General features: G+C 36.7%; 1 protein-coding gene and 1 long non-coding RNA gene across 2 annotated transcripts; one reads left to right on the top strand and one right to left on the bottom strand.

Moving 5' to 3' along the window:
- Nucleotides 1–475: 475 nt before the first annotated feature.
- Nucleotides 476–15,246, top strand: LOC149075017 (isoamyl acetate-hydrolyzing esterase 1 homolog). Its single transcript, XM_089246020.1, has 6 exons — nt 476–672; nt 5,849–5,907; nt 9,038–9,257; nt 9,434–9,521; nt 13,976–14,097; nt 14,991–15,246. The coding sequence occupies exons 1-6, from the start codon at nt 598–600 to the stop codon at nt 15,132–15,134; spliced, it is 708 nt and encodes a 235-aa protein (XP_089102146.1). The 5' UTR covers nt 476–597; the 3' UTR covers nt 15,135–15,246.
- Nucleotides 7,197–21,606, bottom strand: LOC149075016 (uncharacterized). Its single transcript, XR_016194321.1, has 3 exons — nt 21,522–21,606; nt 20,722–21,089; nt 7,197–8,115 (listed from the first exon to the last, which is right to left on the bottom strand). It is a non-coding gene; the product is annotated as an uncharacterized LOC149075016 (long non-coding RNA).
- Nucleotides 21,607–22,373: the final 767 nt, after the last annotated feature.

The following is a 22,373-nucleotide window of genomic DNA, read 5'->3' as shown; positions in this document are numbered from 1 at the left end:
AACATAATTTATGAGTTGAAAAATAATTTCAATCTTTGACTTGAATGAAGAATAAATATTCAAGTACATTTCGTGTAAAATACGCGAAAAACCGGGACACTTTTGCTAAAAAGTCAGGACGGCCAAAAAAACAGAAAATACCGGGACTGTCACGAGAAATACGCGACGTATGGTCACTCTAAGTATAAATGTTCATCTCACCAATTCGTCAAACTTTTTTTTTCTCGTAAAATTCATTTAAATTCACTCTGATATCTAGCAACCTTTTATTTTTTGGCTTTGGCAATATTTGGCAATTTCTTGCCAAGTTTGGCCCTTAGAGGAGAAATATAGTTCTCTCATATTTCTTCTCGATGGTTTGGTCACCTTTATAGTGGAAAATCTGCTATTACTTTCGTTTATGCGCGGTCACGAAAACTCCAGGGAAAAATTGTGGTTTTTTTTTCCCCCTCTCTTCCCCCGCTTTAGTTCAATGCTTTTGGCAACAAATAATTCGCGGGATTTCGTACTCGAGTGTGGCTTCTGGTCACTCTTATCACGTTATTGTTTTAATTATTTCGCCCTTAATTAGAAATAAGTTATTTAATGTAAATATTGATGTTAAATATGGAAGGAGGTGGCGAAGAAATTATTTGGCCGAAAGTCATTCTCTTTGGAGACTCCTTGACCCAGGTGGTTTATTTATTGTGTTTCGTTATTGAACCTCGTGCTTTACTCGAAATTTGAGTAATAATTACAAAAATATCACTTTTGAGACTAAAGCCGGGTTTTCCTAGGAATAGGTTTGTTGCGCAGCGTGAACCGAATTAGACTATTTCGCGCCGTCAGAAACGTCTTACATAATCACGCTACGTGTTAGTGTTTTCCTAGCAAGGCGCATCAGATCAGGTCGGTTATATGAAGTATGTGGCTTTGGCATCAGCTACTCTGTCGTCTACATGCTCCGGTTTGCAGAGACGACAAAAGCAGCATGACTGTTTTCCTACAGAGCGCAATACGCCTCCCGACAGCGCTTCACGTCGGGCGTGATTGGCCGACTGCTTCTGGAGGAGTCAAATGCGTCTTGCGCCGCGGTTTTGCCGATGTTCTCTTCAGTTTTGTTTTCTTTCCCTTCCCTTCAAACCGGAGCATGCAGACGACAAAGTAGCTGATACCAAGGCCATATATGTATTATAATATAGCCGCCCTGATCTGATGCGCTCCGCTAGGAAAACACAAACGCGTAGCGTGATTATGTAACACGTTGCTGCCGACGCGAAATTATACTGTTCGGTTCACGTGGCGCAAAACACCTATTTCTAGAAAAACCTGGCTTTAACATCATTTAAAAACCCAGACTCTTTTTTAAATAATAAACGGATATGGGGCATGAAAGTTTCTCCGGGTTCGTTTTAAGTAACAAACCAATAAGTCAAGGTATGACCAGGGCCGCAACTAGATGCTTGGTTACCCCAGGGTAAGCGTGCATTTTGACGCCCCCTTGTAATGTTGAAGGAGAGGTTTCAGGATGAAATTTGTGCCCCCCTTGGGTCTAGCACTTGGGGCAAGAGATCTGCCTGCTCACCCCCAGTTGCGGCCTTGGGTATGGTAATGGATAAATAAGTAATAAATATAACGAAATAATAAAATGGTAAATGATACAACCTGACCAGTAGATAATAATGCTGGAAATGGAACAACGGCTGTTTAGAATTTCAGAAAAAGTGCGGTGAACAAAGGGACAAAAAACCGTGTGGCAAAGCTAGCATCATCTGGTATCACCCAGTGAAAGCTGGGAAGATGTTGAAAAATTACTGCAACCTGTTGTGGCGGACCATACTGCAGCTGTTCCGAAAAATTTTTGGACCTCTTTTTCTAAACTGTAGGCTATTTTGAATGTTGGACATATCAAACTAACCTAGTCAGTGCCAAGGGCGTAGCGAGGGGGGGGGGTGTCTGGTCCCATCCCCCCGAAATGTGAGAAAATGACCGAAAAAAGGGAAAAAGATGGCCAAATCCATTGTTCTGTCACTTTGGTTCCCCCCCCCCCCAAAATGAAAGTGGTCCCCCCCCCTGAACAAAATTTCTGGCTACGTCCCTGGTCAGTGCTCTGTTGTATTTGTAAGATGGATACAAATTGTATACAGTTTTGTACATTTAGTATTGCTGTTTCTTTGTTTCATATGTTCCTAAAACATGTATAATTTTTTTCCATTAATGATCGGTTATCCGAACATCCTCAGTTCCCAATTGTTTTGGATAGCCTAATCAATGTAAAATGTTTACGAATTAACTTCGTTCCATATGGCGAGAGAAGGGGAAAGGCTATCTTTTTAAACTTGTTCTTTTTGTTTGACTTTGAGAAAGAACCTATCCAATCTTGCCTTATTTTTTAGGATTTTTCGGAAATAAGAAATTGCGTTGATGTGCAGATTAATTTCTTGCACACTTCTATAGCTTCATTTTAGTAGTTCTTTTCTTCAAAATTTTGCTTAGCTTCACTCTTCGAACGTGTCTGTAATCTCCATTTGAAATGAGGTATTCCATCTCATTGCTCTATTTTCCTCAAACGAGATCCCATCCATAAGCTCTTGCTATTGGACATGAGGGAGATTTATCAGTTCGTCTCCATGCTCCTCTACTAGTTCTTGAAGGTTGTCTTCATTCACCTCCAGTCCCATGGTCTTCCCCAAGGAACATAATCTCTTCGATAACTGGTGAGTTAGCCCCTCAAAGCTACCTTCAATAGTGCAATCAGCCCACAGTTTTCTCCAAGCAGAATTTAAAAAACTTCATACACATGGTTACAATGCTACATATGGTTTCGTATTGTTCAGTCACGCTTGCACATGTGTTCTTTTTTCGAGTGAGGCATGCTGGCTGGAAACTGGTGGAGAATATTACCCACAATTCCATAGGAGGAGCATGGACAAAAGCAGAAAACTTTCAGCTAAGTTGCAATAACGTTTGAAACTAAATAAACAAATCTGAAAAAAATTTCTTAATGTGAATCATTGCTCGTTAGCAAGTCAAAATTTGCTCAAAGTTTTTGCTCATGCGAACCATTTGTTAACAGAAGTTCAACTACACAATTAAGAAATATGAACACCAGAAATCTGTTTATGAAAGGTTGTTGAGCCCAAATTAACTTAATTGAGTGTTTATACAGTCGATGCTGCTTAATGTGATCACATCTTGTGATGTCTGTGATCTGAAGTATAAGTATTGTGTACGATCAGAATCATGCGCTACTTCTATTTTCATTATTTTGTACTCTTGTCTTGAGCTTAACGTAACATTTTACCTTTGGTCCTTAAAGTTTTAAGGCTAAAATGATATAATTTGATATAAATGTCTGCGCCTTTTTACACATTTATTGTTAGTGGATCCAGATGACTACCTTTCAATGATCTAATATTGTGTTCGAGATCCTTGTGCAGCTCCAGTCTCGCCATACCTATGATGAATCTCAAGAGTTATCTAATTGCTGTCCTGACCAACAAACTTGGTCTATTTGCAAGTTACCTCCATCCACATGTTTCTCACTGGGAAGAAACCAACTGTCCTGACTTGATCTGATTGCCATACTTGGACTTGGAAGCATTCTTTAGAGCGGAGGCAAAATTTAAATTATCTAATCTATCCTGGATCCGTAAAATTACGACAAATCATAACTTAATCATTAACATTCACATAGGATAACATAATAATTACAATTGTTGTATGAAACTGTTTCTCAAATTTTAATAATTTATAATTGTAATACAGTCAAATACTGTAATAGTGAAAATCTCGTTTTAACGAACACTTTTCTTATCTTCCAGATAATTTTTCACTGGAACAATGCAAATATCAAGAATTCCTTTATAACGAAGTGATTTCTTCGGTCTCTTGGACTTCGTTATAACTAGATTCGACTGTAATTGATCTTATATAGCTGCTGCATCATTCAATTGTTTTAGAATCGGTATCGCTATACAGAATTTCCTGACCGTGCTCAAAGCCTGATTTATGGACTTATTACGAAACTTTCCTAAATTTTGCTTATCATTCTTATGCTATCAAGGAAATATACTTTGATTGACGTATTACAATCCGAACTTTCCGATACTTTTTGCCCTTTTTAAAGACAACAAGATTCAGATTTTAAATGTTGCATCTTGATCTATACATTGAAGAGCATAATCAGTATAAAGTGCTATACGTTCTCGTTGCACTCAGCTGAACAACGTTAAAATGGACATTAAATTATCAGAGAATGAGTAGAGAAAAATTAAATGTTTCCAACTTTTTTAGTTTTTTTAAATTTTGTTGTTCAACAACTTGGTTGAGAAAAAAATTACCAGGATCCTCTATATTTCTTTTAATCAAGAACTTTATCCAAATTTCAATAACATGCATGTCACATGAGGTTACTTTTACTTCAATATCATTGAAGTTAAATAAAAGGAAAATGAAATTTAAATCAAGCTGAATTAAATTGATGACCCGGACTAGAAGGGAAGTAAGGCAATAAAAAACTGGTAGTCTGTAGAGAGAGTCGTTTTCAGAACATCATGAGCCTCCGGGCCAAGTGATTTTTTTTTGTAAGGTCCTATCTAGCGAATTCTCAAATTTCAACCAGATCTTTTTTTTTTTAGGTTCCCGAGTGGGCCCAAGACGGCACTGTCTACAGGCTATGCCAATGCAAAACCATTAAACTCTAACAGATGTGTCATTTTTATTAATATTATTAACTATATGCATTATTATTAATGTCTTTTTATTTGGTTGATACAGAGTTTTTCAATTGCTGTAGTCCTATAACATGAAAATTCAGACATCTGTCATTTTCACTTCAAAGTTTGAAGGACCGGTGGTAGCACTAGTTGGACATACATCATAACTCTGACAGCATACTGCATATACTCGTGTATAAGCCAACCCCCTCCCCCCACTTCAGGACCACCAAAACTGCAATGAATTGAAAACCAGTGTTTAAGCCGACCTGAAAAAATCCATGCATTTCCGAGAAAAAAAAAAATCTTATATTTTAATGCAAAATGAACACTTATGGAAATTTACAATAGAAAAGATTCAAACTTTTTAATCCGTTTCTTCTAAGTCTCTAAGCTTATGGTAATCCATCAGATCATCATAGGGGGTGCGGGCGGCATATTTGTTTTTATCTTTATCTGGGCTGTCATCGCCATTGTCACTTTCAAATAGGATATCTTCAGTTCCGTCCATTGCATTGCTGATGCAACACTTTTTGAACGATCGGATGATAATTTTGGCGGAAACTGAATTCTACGCCTTGTGTACCTATTGGAACACTAGATTAATATAAGGTTTCCTCAAGGCACCACTTTTTGCAGTTTATCATCGGAACTCATCCATTCGATCCACAAATTTCTCAGTCTTTGAGAGGCTTGTTGATGCTCACATCGAAAGGCTGTACAATTAACGTTAGACACCACCAGCCAATGATGTTTTCGATTTCTTTGCTTCGGCTTTGACATTATCAGTTCTCTGGGGTTTGAACATATCCTGTACCAAAAATGCTGGTTTCTCTAACACTGTTGCAAAAATGACTACTGATTGGGGGGGGGGTCTATATTTTTTCATCAAAAACTGACCTGAGTATAAGCCGACCCCCCCCCCCCCCCCACTTGGGGAACAAATTTTTACACAAAAAAACTCGGCTTATACACGAGTATATACGGTAACTATGCTTGGTACACACACACTCAACACACTTCTGGCATGCCCCATTCCATTAGGAATTCCATAGAGAAAAGTTTGAGTTGCACAGTAGTTGCTGTGCTGACCTGTGTTTCTCAAAGCCATACAATCCTTTTATTTTAATTTTTTTATGTGTATGTTACAGCATGCATTTAATCCTGATAATGGACTTTGGGGTGCTTTACTTGCTGATAAACTCGCACGGTAAGTATTTAAATTACTATTATATATATTTTTGATGATTTTTTTTTTCTTGTGCATAACCAATTCTGGTTTTTATTTTTACAGCTCTTTTCCAATGATTTTGAATTTCTTTTGCTGTTCATTAGTAAAAAAGAAAACTTATCTGCAGTGACTGCAATCAAAGTTGGGTTCCGGAGCCCAAATAAGTTTATAAGTTCATAGTATGAAAAACCTCCCAAAACAGTCCTCCGAACAATGTCAAGCTCTGAATGACACAGAATGTGTCTCATTTGACCAGTGGTTATTAACTAAGGGGGGTACCCGTGGGGCTGCGGCACAGTATTTTTTGGGGTGCGAGATGGAAAAAGAAAACTTAACACGTTGACTGATTATTCTGGAAAATTGAAATGAGGAGGAAAAATTGAATTTTTCAATTCTTTAAAAAATATGAAGCATGCTGACATTTTCGCATTGAAATGTGTTGCAAAATTCATTGCAAAAATCTTTTTTTTTTTTCTATTAGTGATTGTACTCAATTTTCATTTCGCTTTAAGGAAAAGTACCATCAGGTACTGTATTGTCGGTACTGTAATAAATTCACGATTCATAAAATCAGCCGCTTTATAAAATCGAATGCCAAAAACGAAATCAAGTTAGTACCAATCACAGTAAAATTTTCGTTTTCTAAGATCAACATTGCTGCTTTTAAGAAATCAAAAACATTTTTGAAATGAGTTTCATATAAAATAATTGTGTGAAACTTAAAAGGAAATTTAACTTTGTGAATTATTTGGCCTTGTTTTTAGAATCTAGACTTTGTTAGCAATTAATTTATGGGGAATGTTTGCAATAAATAAAATGAAAAAAAATAAATTTGTAGTTTATTTACTATATTTCTTCTGTTTTACCACCACAGTTTTTATGAGCATGTGTAATTTTGAAGGCTTCTGGTGTTCATAGTGATATGCCACCTACGTCGATTTTGTTTTTAAATAATGCAATCTCAGAAATTGGCAATGACCGCACAAGAAACCGGGAAATAGACAAAAGAAGCTGGGAACTTGAAAGAGGAGTTTTCTACTTCTAAACTGGGCACAATTATCCAACCTATCGCCATTATGGGGAATTAAAGTATTTATCAAATACCGTAAGGAACTGCAAGCATCTGTGGAAAAAAGCAGTTCAGAAAATTCAATGAATTGCTTATTGAACTCTTTCAGCTGTGATCCTGAGATATCTCGTCAAACGCGATCTGTTTTATTTCAGCCACTGTGAAATACACTCTTTTGTAAAATAAATGAAGCACCATGGAGAAATTGACTGTTTTTATTGAAATCAAACATGCGTAAAACTCATACACAGATAATGAAATTATTAAAAATTCAAAGCTATAGGACCCATCAATGACTAGCAATTGCACATTGAATGTTCAAATCAGTAATTGGTAAACCCCCTCCTTTGGCGGCGATTCCTGTTCTCATCGTGCGATACACTCTGCCAGACATTCATCAGTTGTTGCTCCAGATTTGCACATTTTGGGGTGCTCGAATCTGGCAGTCTGCCATGTCCCATACGTGTTTGATTGGTGAAAGGACTGATGACCTTGCTGGCAAAGGAAGAGTGTCAACAGCAGTCCAAAGATATGCAACCTGTATGGGGGCATTATCTTCTTGAGAAATGGCCCCAGGATGACTTGCCATGAAGGGTAATGCAACTGGCTGCAGGATGTCAGTTGAGCTATTGAAGTTGTATGCAGGACGACTAGAGGCGACCTGTTGTCGTAAGAGATATCACACCAGGGCTAATGGCTGTATGCCTCTCTAAAACAGGCTGATTGGGACCGCTGGCTCCGATCCCTCCACACACGGGCACGACGGTCATCTGCTCCAAGACTGAAGTGGGATTCACCACTGAACACTGTGATGCGTCTACTGGCAGCCATGATGATCGGCTGTGACGCCACTCATTCTGTCTTCATCGCACAATCATTCGGTCTTGCCTAGCATTCGCGCACCTTGGCCTTCACTGACGAGTTCCTTGCAGCAACCATTGCTGCCAGCACCTTTACACAGCCATGTCTGTACAGTGCCGGTGGCTGCCTATTGCTCGGTATGACCAGCCAGCCAGCTTCACGTATCCAGACTATTCGACCACATTCAAAGTCATCCAATTGGCTATAAGGTCTTCAACAATGTCGTAACGGCATTATTGGTTGTGTCTCCAGTGAACCTCAATGGTAACAATGAGAAAAGATAAATGTCGTTAATTGTTACCTGTTTTATGCAATGCTAGTTGCACAATAGATACTTGTGCTATGACCAAAGTTAACATTCATTGGCCTTAAAAATGTAATCATTTGCATACTTGGCATAAAGAAATTTGCTTGTGAAATTTTGAGATGATCGGGTTGGTTTTTAGAGGTGCTTTTTTTTTTTATTGAAAAAGAGTATCTCGGTTTCTAAAAATGCATTGAAGCTTTTTTCATTTCCCTCCTTCAGTCAATTAACTGCCAGTGGTTGGAGTCGGCTCTTGTCTGTTTTTGTACCCCCAGTTCTGTAAAGAAATATACGCTTGCTCGGTATAAATAAAGATTTTTTTCCCAAAAAGTATTTCACTTTAGAAAGCCACACTCGTCATGGCTGGTGTTTTTGTATCATAGTGAGGGGAAATAAAAGCAATGGGTCGGAGTAAATTTTCTTGGGGAGCAGTTATCAGCTGACAATCGGGAGAGGGGGGGGGGTATCTTCAAAATAGGTGGCAGTTTGTGAAGGTTTTGTAATTTCAAATGTGGCACTTATAAAATGGGGATCAGGAAAATTTTAAAAACTACTTAAAAGGGTATTCATATATTTTTACTTTGTAAAATTTTCTTTTGGGGCTATATATTTTGGGAATTTTAGTTTTTGATTTGCTGGCTATAAAAATCAAGTTTTTAATAAAATCAAAATCTTAAGCATAAAAGTGATTTTAATAAGCGGTGGGTGCTGTACTCAAAATATTTTAGCATTTGTTAACGTTCATAGATTCATACCTTGTGTTATCGGCATGCTGAAATGATACTGTAGCAAGCTTGACTCCTATATTAAAATTTGTGAATCCTTGTCAGAAATTTTATTGCTTGTAAATTTTTACTTTAATCTTTACCTTACAGAATTGCTGATGTTGTTGTTCGTGGCTTTGGTGGATATAATTCTGAAATGTGTAAAGCAGTTATGTCGAAGCTCTTCAAGCAGCAAGATATTGGTGACGTGAAAGCTTTTGTTGTTTTCGTCGGTTGTAATGATGCCTGTAGTGAATTCAGGGGATATCAAACTGGCGTGAGTGTGGCTGACTACAAAAAAAATCTGGCGTACATCATAGATCACCTGAAAGTATGTTACCTAATTTAGATTTATCTTACGATATTGAGTGTGCTTTCGTACTGTGTTTGTAATCTGTAAAATTGTGATCAATGACTTATCGTTTTTTATTAATATTGTGTTTTTTTTAAATATTTATCCAGTCTCGTGTAGAGATGTGCATATCTGAATAATTCATTTCATTACAGTCAATTGGAGTTACCAAAGATAAAGTGATCTTGATCACACCACCTCCTTACCATGAAGAAACCTCCTTGAAGTATTGTGAGGAAAACGGTAATTTTTCTATATAGCTAAACAATGATTACTACAGTGGTGTAAGAAATTAAGAGAATTTTCAGACTTGGTCGATTATCTCTAGAATTAATGTACTGATTTTAATGAAATTTGATATGTACATATATTGATACAATACACAACAAATAGCCATTCAATAATTGTAATACACACACATAATCGTGCGTAACACTCGTTGGAGTCGGAAGGTATGAAACAGTGATTGCAGAATAAACAAAAAAATGGGCTAATAGATGGGTTAATAGGGGGTATGGTCCCCTCTTACAGATATGCAGGTCTCGCAGCGTGATTTCATACTTGAAATAAGGCAGTTTATCATTTCCTGTGGCAATTGGTCCCACTCGTTCAGCAACGCTGTTTTCATTCCCTGGATGGTTCCCGGAGGGGGGGGGGGTGCGAGTTGCAATTGCCCTCCCCAGAGCGTCCCAGACATGCTCTATAGGGTTAAGGTCTGGAGATCTGACTGGTCAATCCATCGGGCGAATATCCTCACTCTCTAGAAAATCGTCGAGCAGAAGAGCTCTATGTGGCCTCGAGTTATCGTCCATTAAAATGAACTTGGGGCAAACTGCACCCCTGAAAAGGCAAACATAGGGCTCCAAGACCTCATCCCTATATTTCACACCAGTCACAGTGCCTCTTTCAGAGACATGAAGAGGTGTGCGGCCATCCAACATAATGCCTGCCCAGACCATTAAACCTCCTCCATCATAATGGTGGATTTCGCGGACATTGGAAGGTAGGTAGCGGGTCCCTGGTTCTCTCCATATGAACGTACAGCGAGAATCGGTGCTTAGGCTGAACCAGGACTCATCAGTGAAGAGAACGGTTGTCCATTGATCCATACTCCAATCTCTATGCTCTCTGCACCATGATAAACGGATTCTCCTGTCCGTAGAAGTGAGCAGGACGCAAACAGCAGGTCTTCTTGCAAACAACCCTCTCTCATGAAGTCTTTTGGAAACAGTCACCCTTGATACACGGGTTCCTGTGGCTGCATACAAGTCACGAGAGAGCTGAGAAGCTGTAGCACTCCTGTTACGCCTCACTATAATCGACAAATGGCTATCTTCTCTGGACGATCTTGCCCAGGCTTTCTCTCGATGGATCCGGTATCCTGGAACTGTTTCCATAAGTTACACACGATGCTGGGTGTTAAATTGAACTCTCTACAAATCTGGACTTGAGATTGGCCTGCCTCTAGCCTCCCCACAATTCGCCACTTCATTCCATCATCTAAACGTTAGTGGTTACTCATTTTTACTGTTACAATTTGAAATGAACCGATTGCTGCAAAATAACACCAAGAAATTCGCCGAGGTGTGCTAGCGAACAAAATGCGTCTTAACTTATGCGCGCCTGTTTCTCTATGCCTGTTTCTCTACTGGCTCCGCCTACACACACGTGTACGCTTACGTATTTGACGTACAAGATTTGCATTTTTGTCTAGAAGCAGTGGTTTTACATTCAGTTCAGTTCTTTTCATGAAATTCGATAAAATACGCAAATTCTTTTAATTTATTTCACCAGTGTATTATAATACCTCAACATATTATTTTGTGGTTTTCTTTTGTATAGATATTCACTTGTATAGGCCTAGGCATCTAAATTGTTTGAATTGTTGCTGTTTATTCGAAATAATCCTATAACTATCTTCAAATTCAATTTGAACTTTTTCAATTTTTTCCTTCCTTAAAAAAATTGACATCTCAAATAATAAATATCTTCACAACATCCAGTCTTCCGTATATCTTGTATTAACGGCGACATTCATGAACAACGGCGATAACAGCGACATTCATGCCATATATTGTGTTAATATTTTCTATCTATGATAACTCCTCTATGCTGATATGTTTCTCCAGACCCTTGATTACTAATATATAGGCATTTCATAGGCATTCATATAATAGGCCTATATATATATATCATATAGTGGGTGAACATGATCTAATCTGCCAAACAAAATGGGGATGATAGACGAGCCCAAGTGAAACATGAAACAGCATTCAACCCGTCCCATCTCTAACCATTTTCCAGTTATGGTGGATTATGGGTTATAGAAGAGGAAATTGGTAAAGTAAAAAACCCAAATTTGCAAAGTTTATGAAAGATTTTCATGCAAACTAAGCACATATTGGAAAGAAAAATTTATAAAGTGACACCATTTTTATCTGAATATCTTTTTGTTGAATATCTGCTTCAAAACAAATGCTGATTTCAGTGACGTAATGCCAACAAAAGGCTAAATTTCTATTTAATTAGAATACCAGTATGGTTCATTGTAGGCTCTTTCGAAAGCTGTTGCAATGGATAATTTTTTGGTAAATTTGACCAATTGTAGCTAAAAAGGTGTTTATGGGATAGACGATTATAGACTTTTTGGTCAATTTGATTTTGAACTTCGCCTATTTTTAAGCGCTTGTAGCTTGCCATTAAATCCATATATTCAGATGGAAATGGTGTCACTTTATAGGATTTTTCCTGCTTTTTTAAAATATGTGTTTAGCTTGTGTGTAGATCTTTCAGAGCTGCTGTGGTGGTCGAGTGGTCGTCATGACGGACTCACATCATGGGGACCTGGGTTTGAGTCCTAACGAGTATAGTTAATTCCATAAATGTGCTCGTAATCCAAATCACTCATATATGAAATCAAACTTCCCCCATAGAAAATAATGAAAACTTTGATGATTCATTCCACAATTATTCATTCCCATAAAAATGACTAATATAAACAGCAATAAATACAACACAAAATATAAAAAATATTACTATAATGTTTACAAATTAATTTACTTCTATCATTCAGGACGATGTACTGACTCAGTGTTATCTGTAAACTCATTTTTTTGTGTCGCTTTGAAAAAGAGCCTATCCAATGTAACACTTGCTTTCTGCCTCCTTTTTTCCAGGAAATAGGAAATTATATCATTGGCCACAGCTTCATTACTCGCACTACTGCAGCTTCATGTAGATGGTTCTTTTCTGCAAAATTTTGTATAAATTCCCACATTCTACACATCTCTGATCTCATTTGAAGTGGGGGATTCATCTTCATTTCTCTTCCTTCTTTTTGTTGCGCGTAATATCCCTCAGTTCATCTGTGGTAAATTTCTAGCTATGTTCCTCCACTGTTCTGTTCTCATTCACCTCTAGTCTCATGGGCTTTGCCAAGGACACAAACTCTCTGACAACTGCTGACAATAGGCCCAACTTTTCTCAATTAGCGTAATTAAGGGTTCTCTTGGTGACCCCATCCCAGACTATATTGATTTGATGCAGTGCACAGTGTCGAAATGATTTTTCCAAAACTCTCAGAACAGGGGTGGAAAACTTGCTACAAACTGCCACAAGTTTTAACGTCTGCTACATTGTGCTATAATTTCTGACATTTGTTACATTCTGTTACAAAAATTCTGAAATTCCTCAATTCTGCGCCATCTTGTGCCAAAAACAAAAATTTTCCTTAAGAAACTTTGAAGTTGCGTCACAATAGATGCTGACTTTTTGATGACGTCATTTATCCTCTCCGCAGTTTTATTTCTTGAGCCACACATAGAATTAGCTTCAGGCCCCCTTTCCCAGGATTCAGCTCCTAAGCTTCTGACAATGTATAAAATTGGGTAAAACAAAGTGAATATTGCTGCTCATCGGCAGAACAAAAAAATTCCTTCAATCATTGTTTCCAGCTATTTTTTTTCCAAAAAAAAAGTTGACTCCTTTAATTTATGCATTCCTTACGTTAATTTTTTTTTTTTTAATTGCATCGATTTTCACTGACTGGCTGTGCATTAGAAAACAATGAAACTTTAAGAATATCTTGATGAAGGAAACAGAAAAATTGAGGGGGAAATCAGTTCCAACACACTACAAGAGGGTGTTGTCTATGCAGTGCACATGCTGATTTTTTTTATAAATATGTGATTAACTTTCTCAACCTTCATGTCAGGGTACTGAAACATCCTCAGCAATACAGTTCAAAAGAGCATGATTTTCTGGTTAAATTCTTTTTTGAACAGTCATTATGCAGCAAGGGTTATGCAAAGATTTTCTGTCTTTACGAAAAGGTCGAAAATTTTTCCCATCTCTTCATTAAAACTCTCCTGGAGTATCATAATTTTTAATGGGTAGTTAAAGTTATACACAGCTCAGAACATGGCGGCTTTAATTACAAACACTCTGTACATTTGCAGTTTTTAGAATTAGACTGCAGGATCCCATTGGCAGTTCTCAAATGTTGATACTCCCTAGTGTACTGTGATACAAAGATATTTTTAATGAGTTTATAGTTGATGAAAAGTAAAATTTCGTTCTAGGATGAATGTGCTACCGGTGAAAAAAATAAAAAGTATCTCAAATTTTCTAGCACGTATAATTTGCCTTATAATTCATGCCTTACTACTTATAGTTAAAACTTCTCAATTCGTTTTTAGGAATTGATCCACCAAAGAGGAGTAATGAAGCTACTGGTGAATATGCTAAAGCATGTATTTCAGTTGCAAAGCAGCAAGATGTAGATTTCATCGACTTGTATTCAGAAATGATGAAAGAGGAAGTAAGTAATAATGAAATCTACATTAGAATCTTGTATTTTTTTGCCACTATAATTACTAATTACTGATATTTTGTTACTGTAATCTAAAACATTTCAAGGGAGAAATTTCCAGGGGGCCCATTCAAGTATTAGATCAGCATCCATGTGTGGGGGGTTAGGGCTCGAATAAGGATTCAGTAAGCAGTATAGAACATGAAATTGGGAAATTATTTTCAAAAGTGTATGTTATGTACATAAATTGGAAGGCCTTTATCCTTGTAGTCAGGTAGGGGGCAATGATACTGTTAAATCTTACAGATGGGTTATAGCAAGATCAGAGCTAGAAGGTAACTGGGACAATGGAATGTGTATGTTGTGGGTGGCAATCTTGAGTACTGGGAAATTTTAGAGAGCGGGGTTGTTTTCAAAATTATCTTTGGCGGTGGGCAGAGAAAACCTTTCAGAGAAGTTTTTGGGAATCAGCGAAATCTCTTAGATAAGGGACCCAGTACCAGAGTACTGGTACCCCCCCCCCCCCAGAAAAAGTGGAAATGATGGGCCTGCCAAGATGGCAGTTTTTTTTTACTTCTCTTATGCAGGAAAAGGCTGTCATTTCTGTACATAGAATATGCGAACGTGAACCAAACATACTTGATGGCAGGATATGAAAAAGTCATGATTTTTTTTTATTTTTTTGAAAAAAAATCAGATTTTTTATTAAAATTAACTGTTTATTAATTGAAACAAATCTTGTTAATCATTAAGAATACATATTTTAATCACTTAACTGATTTTTTTTTAACCAGTTGTTTTTACTATGGTTAGAAGATAAAAAAACAGTGATTTACATGAATGCGTAAAAAAAAAATTTCATGTTTACAATGCATTATGTGACTCAAACAATTTTTTTCTAGGAGTGGGGGAACTATTTACTGGATGGCGTTCATCTTTCATGCAAAGGGTCAAGGAAACTCTTTACCCTTCTGTATCCACTCATCCAGAAAAGGGTAGACATTAGTGTCCTTCTGCTTCCACACTGGAGTAAATTTCTTTCCTGATTCAGGAATAATATTGACAGTTTTTCTTTTTTATTTGTGTGTGCGTGCGCGCACATGTGTTGTAAGATTCAAATGATGTATTTGAACAAAGTAAATTCATTTTTTAAAATTATTATTTTTCGACTTACATTAATTATATTCCTGGAACAAGTTATAGATGTTCAGAGTACAAACATCAAAGATGTGTATGGGTGAACTAAATATGTGTGCATACAGGGTGTCCTTCAAATCCTAATTCGACCTGTATCTCATCAACCATTCATTGTAGAGGTATGGTTCCCAATTTAAAAACATACTCAAAATGTGTTTACAATTCACCCTGTACCAGTTTTAAGAGTGAAAATAGTGTCGTAAAATAAAAAAATCTAAATATTTGTGATCCAACTTCTGATTTTAAAAAAAAAATTTCCCTGCCTCTTGTGTGCCAGACAAAAAAAATTTCCATGTTTCTTATTTTTCACTGAGGTATTTGAATTTAAAATCGGTTTTAAAAAGTTGGGGAAGAATGGCATAAATGAGCATTCTCCATTAGTTTGTGCTGTTCTTTCCCAACTTTTCTCAGGTTGAATTCAAATATTTTTCAATTCAATTTTTTCTTGGTCTCAGGAGAGACGGCAACAACTTTCCAATAGTGAAAGTTAGAGGACCGTATAAATATTTAGATTTTTTTATTTCATGACACTATTTTCACTCTCAAAAATAGTTCATTGTGATTTGTAAACACATTTTTGAGTATTTTTTAAATATGGTTGATGAGACAAAAGCCTAATTAGGACTTACAGGACACCCTGTATATTGTTTTTACATCATCATGGCCCCCCTCAGACCTTTGAGTCCATCTCCACCTATGAGTGCTTCAATCACTTGCCATTTGGCAATTCTTTAGAGGTTTCTGATGTAATCAGTGGATTTGTGCTCACCTTTGGTGACAACTGGCAATTGTGTCCATGTTTTTCTGTATTTGAGATCCCAAATTCCCTTATTTTTACCGTGAAATATGGTCGGCTTAGTACTAGTACAATTTGAGGTCCATGTGGAGGTGCCCAGCTCTTGCTGCCATCTATCCAGAAATTTGAGAACATTAATGAATCACACAAAAAAAAAAAAAAAAAGACTCGTGCTGCTCTCTATTATTGAGAAAGCAAATGAAACAATACTTTTTTTAAAGCATAGGTGACAACAAATTCATATTAGGATATTTTGCTGCTGGTCAAAAGCCATCCAAAATTTTATGTCAACCAGCATAGTGGCCTGTGTATTCGATTTCCAACTGTATCTTGAGTGTTTCTGACGATATTGCTGATACAGGTACCATGGATGTAACAAACCCTGCCTAAAAAGAGCCAGTTGGGGGAAAAACTCGCGAATGGTTGTTCAGATAACAGACAAGTACAAAATAATGGATAAACATTCATTTCACGACAACAAAGATGGTCTTGACTTACTGTAATTCTCCAGAAAGCTATACAGCTCTAACCTATATAATTCCGTTGTGTGAAAAATATTTCCATCCTTGATGAAGCATTTACTGTGCCATCTAGTTTTTAAGGATGATATTGGATGCAAGTTTTATTTTTGAAAATATCTGATCACGATAGCTGTTTTATAATTCCCTTTATTTTTTGAAGCAGTTTTGAGAGCGGGCAGACCTTCAAAATGGTACTTAAGTAGCATGAAAATTCAAACATTTATGTTAGCACGACACCTATGCATACAGTGTATACCAGCATGTATGGATTCAAAAAAATTCCATGGAGGAATGTACACAAAGCACATGCGGTTAAATCATACAACATGCACAGGCCAAATGTGGCCTGCAACTGTAAACCTAAAGTTAAGTTTTATATAATTGAACTAAGGGCCGTATTCAACGACATGTTTTAAACTGTAGTCACAATTTTTGGATAAGAGATCAACATAGATTGGTTAAAAACCGGATTTTAACCAATCCGTGTCGATCTATCTAAAAATTGTAACTATAGTTTAAACCATGTCGGTGAATACCACCCTAAGTGGCACATTTACAGATCACTTGTGACCCGCAATACATTCCCTGATCACTTAAGGGACCCGCAGTAGATTCCCAGATCATGAAGCAGCACTTATTTCACTCATAGTTAGAAAAATAGATTGCAGCACTACGTATAACTAGCATTATACAGAAACAAACCTCACCTAGATGTAGGGTTACCAGCTTCAAAAACTAAGAAAGGAGGGTGGCTCTTTCGTGACTTCACTTTCCCCGATTTTCACCACAGATGGCACCGCTATACTGACTGAAATAAAAGCCCCACCACAATAGTTTACCTAACTGTAATAGAACTGCTAAAAAGAAATCAAACAACGATCTGTCTCCCTCTGCTGAAAATGCATTGCTCCCACTGCCTGGTCAATTTTATTGCTTTGCCTGGAGCATGGCGAAAGGTTTCCCTTAGCAAAGAACCTAGTCTTTAGTTCGTTATTTGCATTTCTAAAAGCTTCCATAGCCTTGTTGAGGTCTACCCTCAGAAGAATTGTTTTTCCTTTCGGCGAAATGAGTTGCTTTTTTTGTGAGAGACGATTTGTGGGTCTCAGGAATTGGCATTGTTGCTCACATCACATTTTCTTTATTTCTGGATGGAAGAGGTGAAATCCTCACTTCAGTACACAGGATTTACTGTTGGTGAGCAAACGTTGGAGATACATAGTCTTTTTTTTCATATCCTGGAGCAAGCTGGGACATGTTGTGGTCTGTTTAAAGAGCATCTACCCTATGTGGAGGTAACTTGGGTTATTTTACTCTGGGGAAAAATTGGTCAGCGATTGGTCAAAACATGTAAAAATTTGAGGGGGGAGGAGAAACACTTATTTTAATGAAGTGTGAAGAAATATGTATTTCAGAGTGAAAAAAAAATTGGAGAAAAAAGTTATGTCAGAAAAGGGGACAAAAGGATGAATTTTCTGAAGCATAGGAGGACGCTTGAAATGACATAAAAAAATAGAATGTCTGTTAACCCTACTTACACATTCCAACGTACCAATTCATTAGAAGTTCCGCAGAGGAATATGGACAAGGTGCATGTCGGGTTTAGTAGTAAGTAGTAGCCCACAGCACGTTTCATCATCATCAACCATTTTCAATCCACTGCTGAATAAAAGTCTCCTTTAGATTTTTCCATGTTATTCTGCCTGATGCTTTAATTATCCAGTTGACGCCAGCTACTTTTCTGATCTCATCTATCCATTTTGTGTGGGGGACACCTTCTTGGACGTTTGCTCATTTATATTTGAAACGTTTAATTCTTTCCATGATATCGATATAAGATGTTTGTTAGGCATAGCAAGTGATTTGTTTTTTGTCTTTTCTTGTGATGCCTAACATACATCTTTCCATGCTTCTTTGTGTTGTCTATAGCCTTTGTATCGTCTTGCTTGTGAGTGTCCATGTTTTAGCTCCATAAGTCAGTGCTGGGAGCACACACTGGTTAAATACTTTTCTGTTCCACATGCCATGCCTGAAAAGAAAATTCGGATCGAACATTGAAATCTGAAAGAACATTGGATCGAGCCAAAAGTGCTCGATCCAATCCTGATCCTTCTGTTTATGTAATTAATGATTCCGTAGTAATTTCTTGTCCCACGTATACACAGCTTTTTACTTCTATCTCTTCCCCAAGTTTGATCTTTGCTTTTCCTTTAGCCAAACGAATCATTGCAGTTGCTTTGTCATATGTTTTCTTGATGATATTGATGTATGTCTTCTCTATCCCAATTACTTCTAGAGCCTTAACAATAGCAGTTGTGAAGACAGAGTCAAACGCTTTCTCAAAATCAAATCAATGAAGGCCATACATAATGGTAATTCGTATTCCTTGTCTCTCTCTCTCTACTAGTTGCCTGATTGTTTGGATGTGATCCATTGTACTAAATCCACTTTGAAAGCCTCCTTGTTCTTTTGGTTGGGCTTCATCCAATGTGGATTCAGGCCTATGTGCCAGCGCTTTGGTGGAGATTTTATAAATTACTGATAAGAGAGTGGTTGATAGTTCTTGATATCCTATTTTTCACCCTTTTTGTAAAGAACCATCATTGCGTTATTCCAATCTTCAGGCACATTCGATTTTGTGAGACAATTTGTGAATAAAGCAACTAGCATAGTGGCAAATTCTTCTGCTTCTTTAATAATGTCTATTGAAATCTTCGGCTGGGCATTTCCCCTTTTTCCATGCATCTTATAGCCTTGTAAACTTCTTTCAGCATAGGTGCTACTTGTACAAATTCTGTTCCTTTTCCTCTGTTCCGATCCCTTTCTTCATGTTTGTACAGAGCAGTGGTCTGCAAATAGCGGCTCACGAGCTACCTGCGGCTCTTTGACCCCTTGAGTGGTGGCTCTTCCACAAAATACTATGTGCGGGCACACAAAAATTTCAGATTTTTGCAAAATCATGTACAGACACACATTTTGTTAACATTTGTTAACATGTTTTATGAACCCGTCTTTGGCGCATTTCCCAGAGACAGGAGCCAGATATCCGTAAGCCAACACTTTTTTTTTATCGTCTATCATGTCCTGCTAAATATTTAGACCCCCCCCCAAAATAGATTCCTGCCTATTCAAAGGGTTGTATTTTGAGTTTGATTATCATGTCTTAAATCTAATTATTTATACTTTTTTCTAATGGGGCCCCCCATCTTCAATTCAATTTCCTATGTTTTGTTAAAAATGTGATTTAAATTGCAATTCTTGTTTTGGTGACTTATTGCATCAAACATTTGTTGAGATCTATTTTTGATATTATTAAATTGTTCGATAATATTAAACATGAACCTGGGTGAAATTTGGAACCCTCCCCGTTTTCTGCTCGGCCATAACCATTTTTTTATTGTAACATAATGAGTAAACTTTAACAGGTAATCTAAATGACATTACATTACTACTCGAAGCATAAAGTTACCCGTATTTTTCCAACCAACTGTGAATCCTACGTGTATCTTTGTTATCAATTTAAGAATTGTAATTATTTTGTGTTGGTGGCTTTATTATTATAAAATGAAACATTATTTTAGGTGCCCTGTTTGACATGGCTACAAAGAAGAAAAGAAAAACGGAAGACAAAAACTGTGAATTTAAAGTTGATTGGACGGACTTTCGCTTTGATTCAAAACTTAAATGGCCTTCCGACCTGTCTTATTTGTCAGGAAAAATTGGCTCAAAAAATAAAATTTGGAGAGGCACTTTACAACTAAACACGTGTCATTTAGTACTAAATATCCTGTCTGTAATGCAAGGAAAAAAGCAGTTGAGAAACTTCAAAAGAGTCAAGAAAAATCAAGTTCTGTATTTAATTACTGGATGCAGTCCTCCAACAATGTTAATTCATTTACAGGTCCTAAAGAACAACTTTTAGGATTATTGCCCCTCAAACATGTGGAAAGGATATAGCAAATGCTGTAATTGAATGCATTGAGAAACATCATATTCCACTCTATAAAATTGTCTCAATTTCAACAGATGGGGCAAAAAGTATGACCAGCGTAAGAAACGGGTTTGTTGAACAGGTTGAAATGGGTTAAAAAAGAAAAAAATTGACCACAGGAGGATACTTACTTATTGCATCATTCATCAAGAAATTCGTCAAGAAGTGCTTTGTGCGCAGACGTTTTCAGAAGAAATTTGCAAAATTATGGAATTGATGATTAAGATGATCACATCTCCATTATAGTTCTTTAAGCTCTTAATCATCTCCAATTTAAAGAATTTTTAGTTGAAATTTAGAGTGAGTATGCAGATCTTCTGCTCTATGACAAGGTACGGTGGTTATCAAGAGGAAACATTTCATTTCCTTATTAACAGAAATTAAATCATTTCTCCTTGAGAAGGGTGTTCATTATCCAGAATCAACGAATGATCAGTGCATCCAAAAATTTTATTTCATGGTAGACGTTATGTCTCATCTAAATCAGCTTAATCGTGAACTACAGGGGAAAAGAAACACAATTTTTTTCATTATTATAAAAGAATTATAAAAAGTTATTTCATTCGAAAACAAATTATCTCTTTTTGCTCAAGATTTTGAAAGAGAAACTTTGATTCACTTTTCAAGCCTGTTGAAACATTGCCAAGAAAATAATTCTAATATTGACATTTGCTATTTCAAAACAACACTTTTAAATATGAGAGAAGCTTTTCTCTGCAGGTTTCAGGAATTCAGAAACAGCAAAGCGACATTAGCCTTTGTTAAAAACCTCTTAATGTCACTGTAACAGAATTAAATTTTCTCCCTTTAATATTGGCATTGGCAACTTTAACATGCAATTGCTGGATTTAAAAAAAGAATTGTGAAGCTCGAACTTTGAACATCTTTGTACTGATATAGAAATATTGGAGAAAAACAAATGTGAACTTACACAGCACAAGTGGTCTGTTTTGAAAGACCAGGAGAAGGAAGATATGTTGATTGATAACACCTGGAATAGTATTCCTGACTCATATAATCAGCTGAAAAAAACTAGCATTTGCTGTTCTTACCTTATCAAGAGTAAACTGAGAAGTCGTCTTATTGATAAGAACCTGGAATCATGTCTAAAATTAAAAACAACAACATGCAAACCTGACTTACCCTAACTTTCCAAGGAGATGCAAGGCCATTGTTCACATTAGTGTTTGTCAGTCATTGTCACATGATTTTATTTTATGGATACCTTACAATTTAATTTTATCGATAAATAATATTGTTATTAAGTATGATATCAAGTTTTTTTTAATTCAATGTACCTATAGTTTAAGACTTAAAACATTAAGTTAATGTTAAGGAGCATTGTGGAGTGAAAGAAGATGTGTCGAGGATTGAGAAAGGTATGTTGAGATGGTTTGGACATATAGAGAGGATGAATGAAAGGAGATAGACGAAACAAGTATACAAGACGAGTGTGGATGGGAGAGTTGGAAGGGGCGACCTCAGTCAGATCAGGGGCATTTTTAGCAAAGGATAGCTTAGGAATACCCTAATTAAGTTAATAACGTACCTACCTATGTAGTTTAAGTTTAAAAAATTTGGCTCTCAAAAGAAATTTCAGTCTTTGTACTGTTGATATTTGGCTCTGTTGACCAATGAGTTTGCCGACCACTGGTATAGAATATTATAAAATTCTTCAACAATACTAATAATTTCATTTCCATCCTGTTTTTTATCCTCGGGTTCCATCTTTCCTTTTTAGTACAAAAATTTCCTTTCTCCCAACACAGTTTTCGTTTTGCTG

The sequence above is a fragment of the Pholcus phalangioides genome, unplaced genomic scaffold (genome assembly GCF_987345545.1).
Source record: "Pholcus phalangioides strain wild (caught in Gottingen) unplaced genomic scaffold, Ppha-v1.0 ptg000016l_1, whole genome shotgun sequence".
NCBI classification, from domain to species: domain Eukaryota; kingdom Metazoa; phylum Arthropoda; class Arachnida; order Araneae; family Pholcidae; genus Pholcus; species Pholcus phalangioides.
Note: the sequence above shows the minus strand (reverse complement) of the source record. Positions and strands in the feature narration are given on the sequence as shown.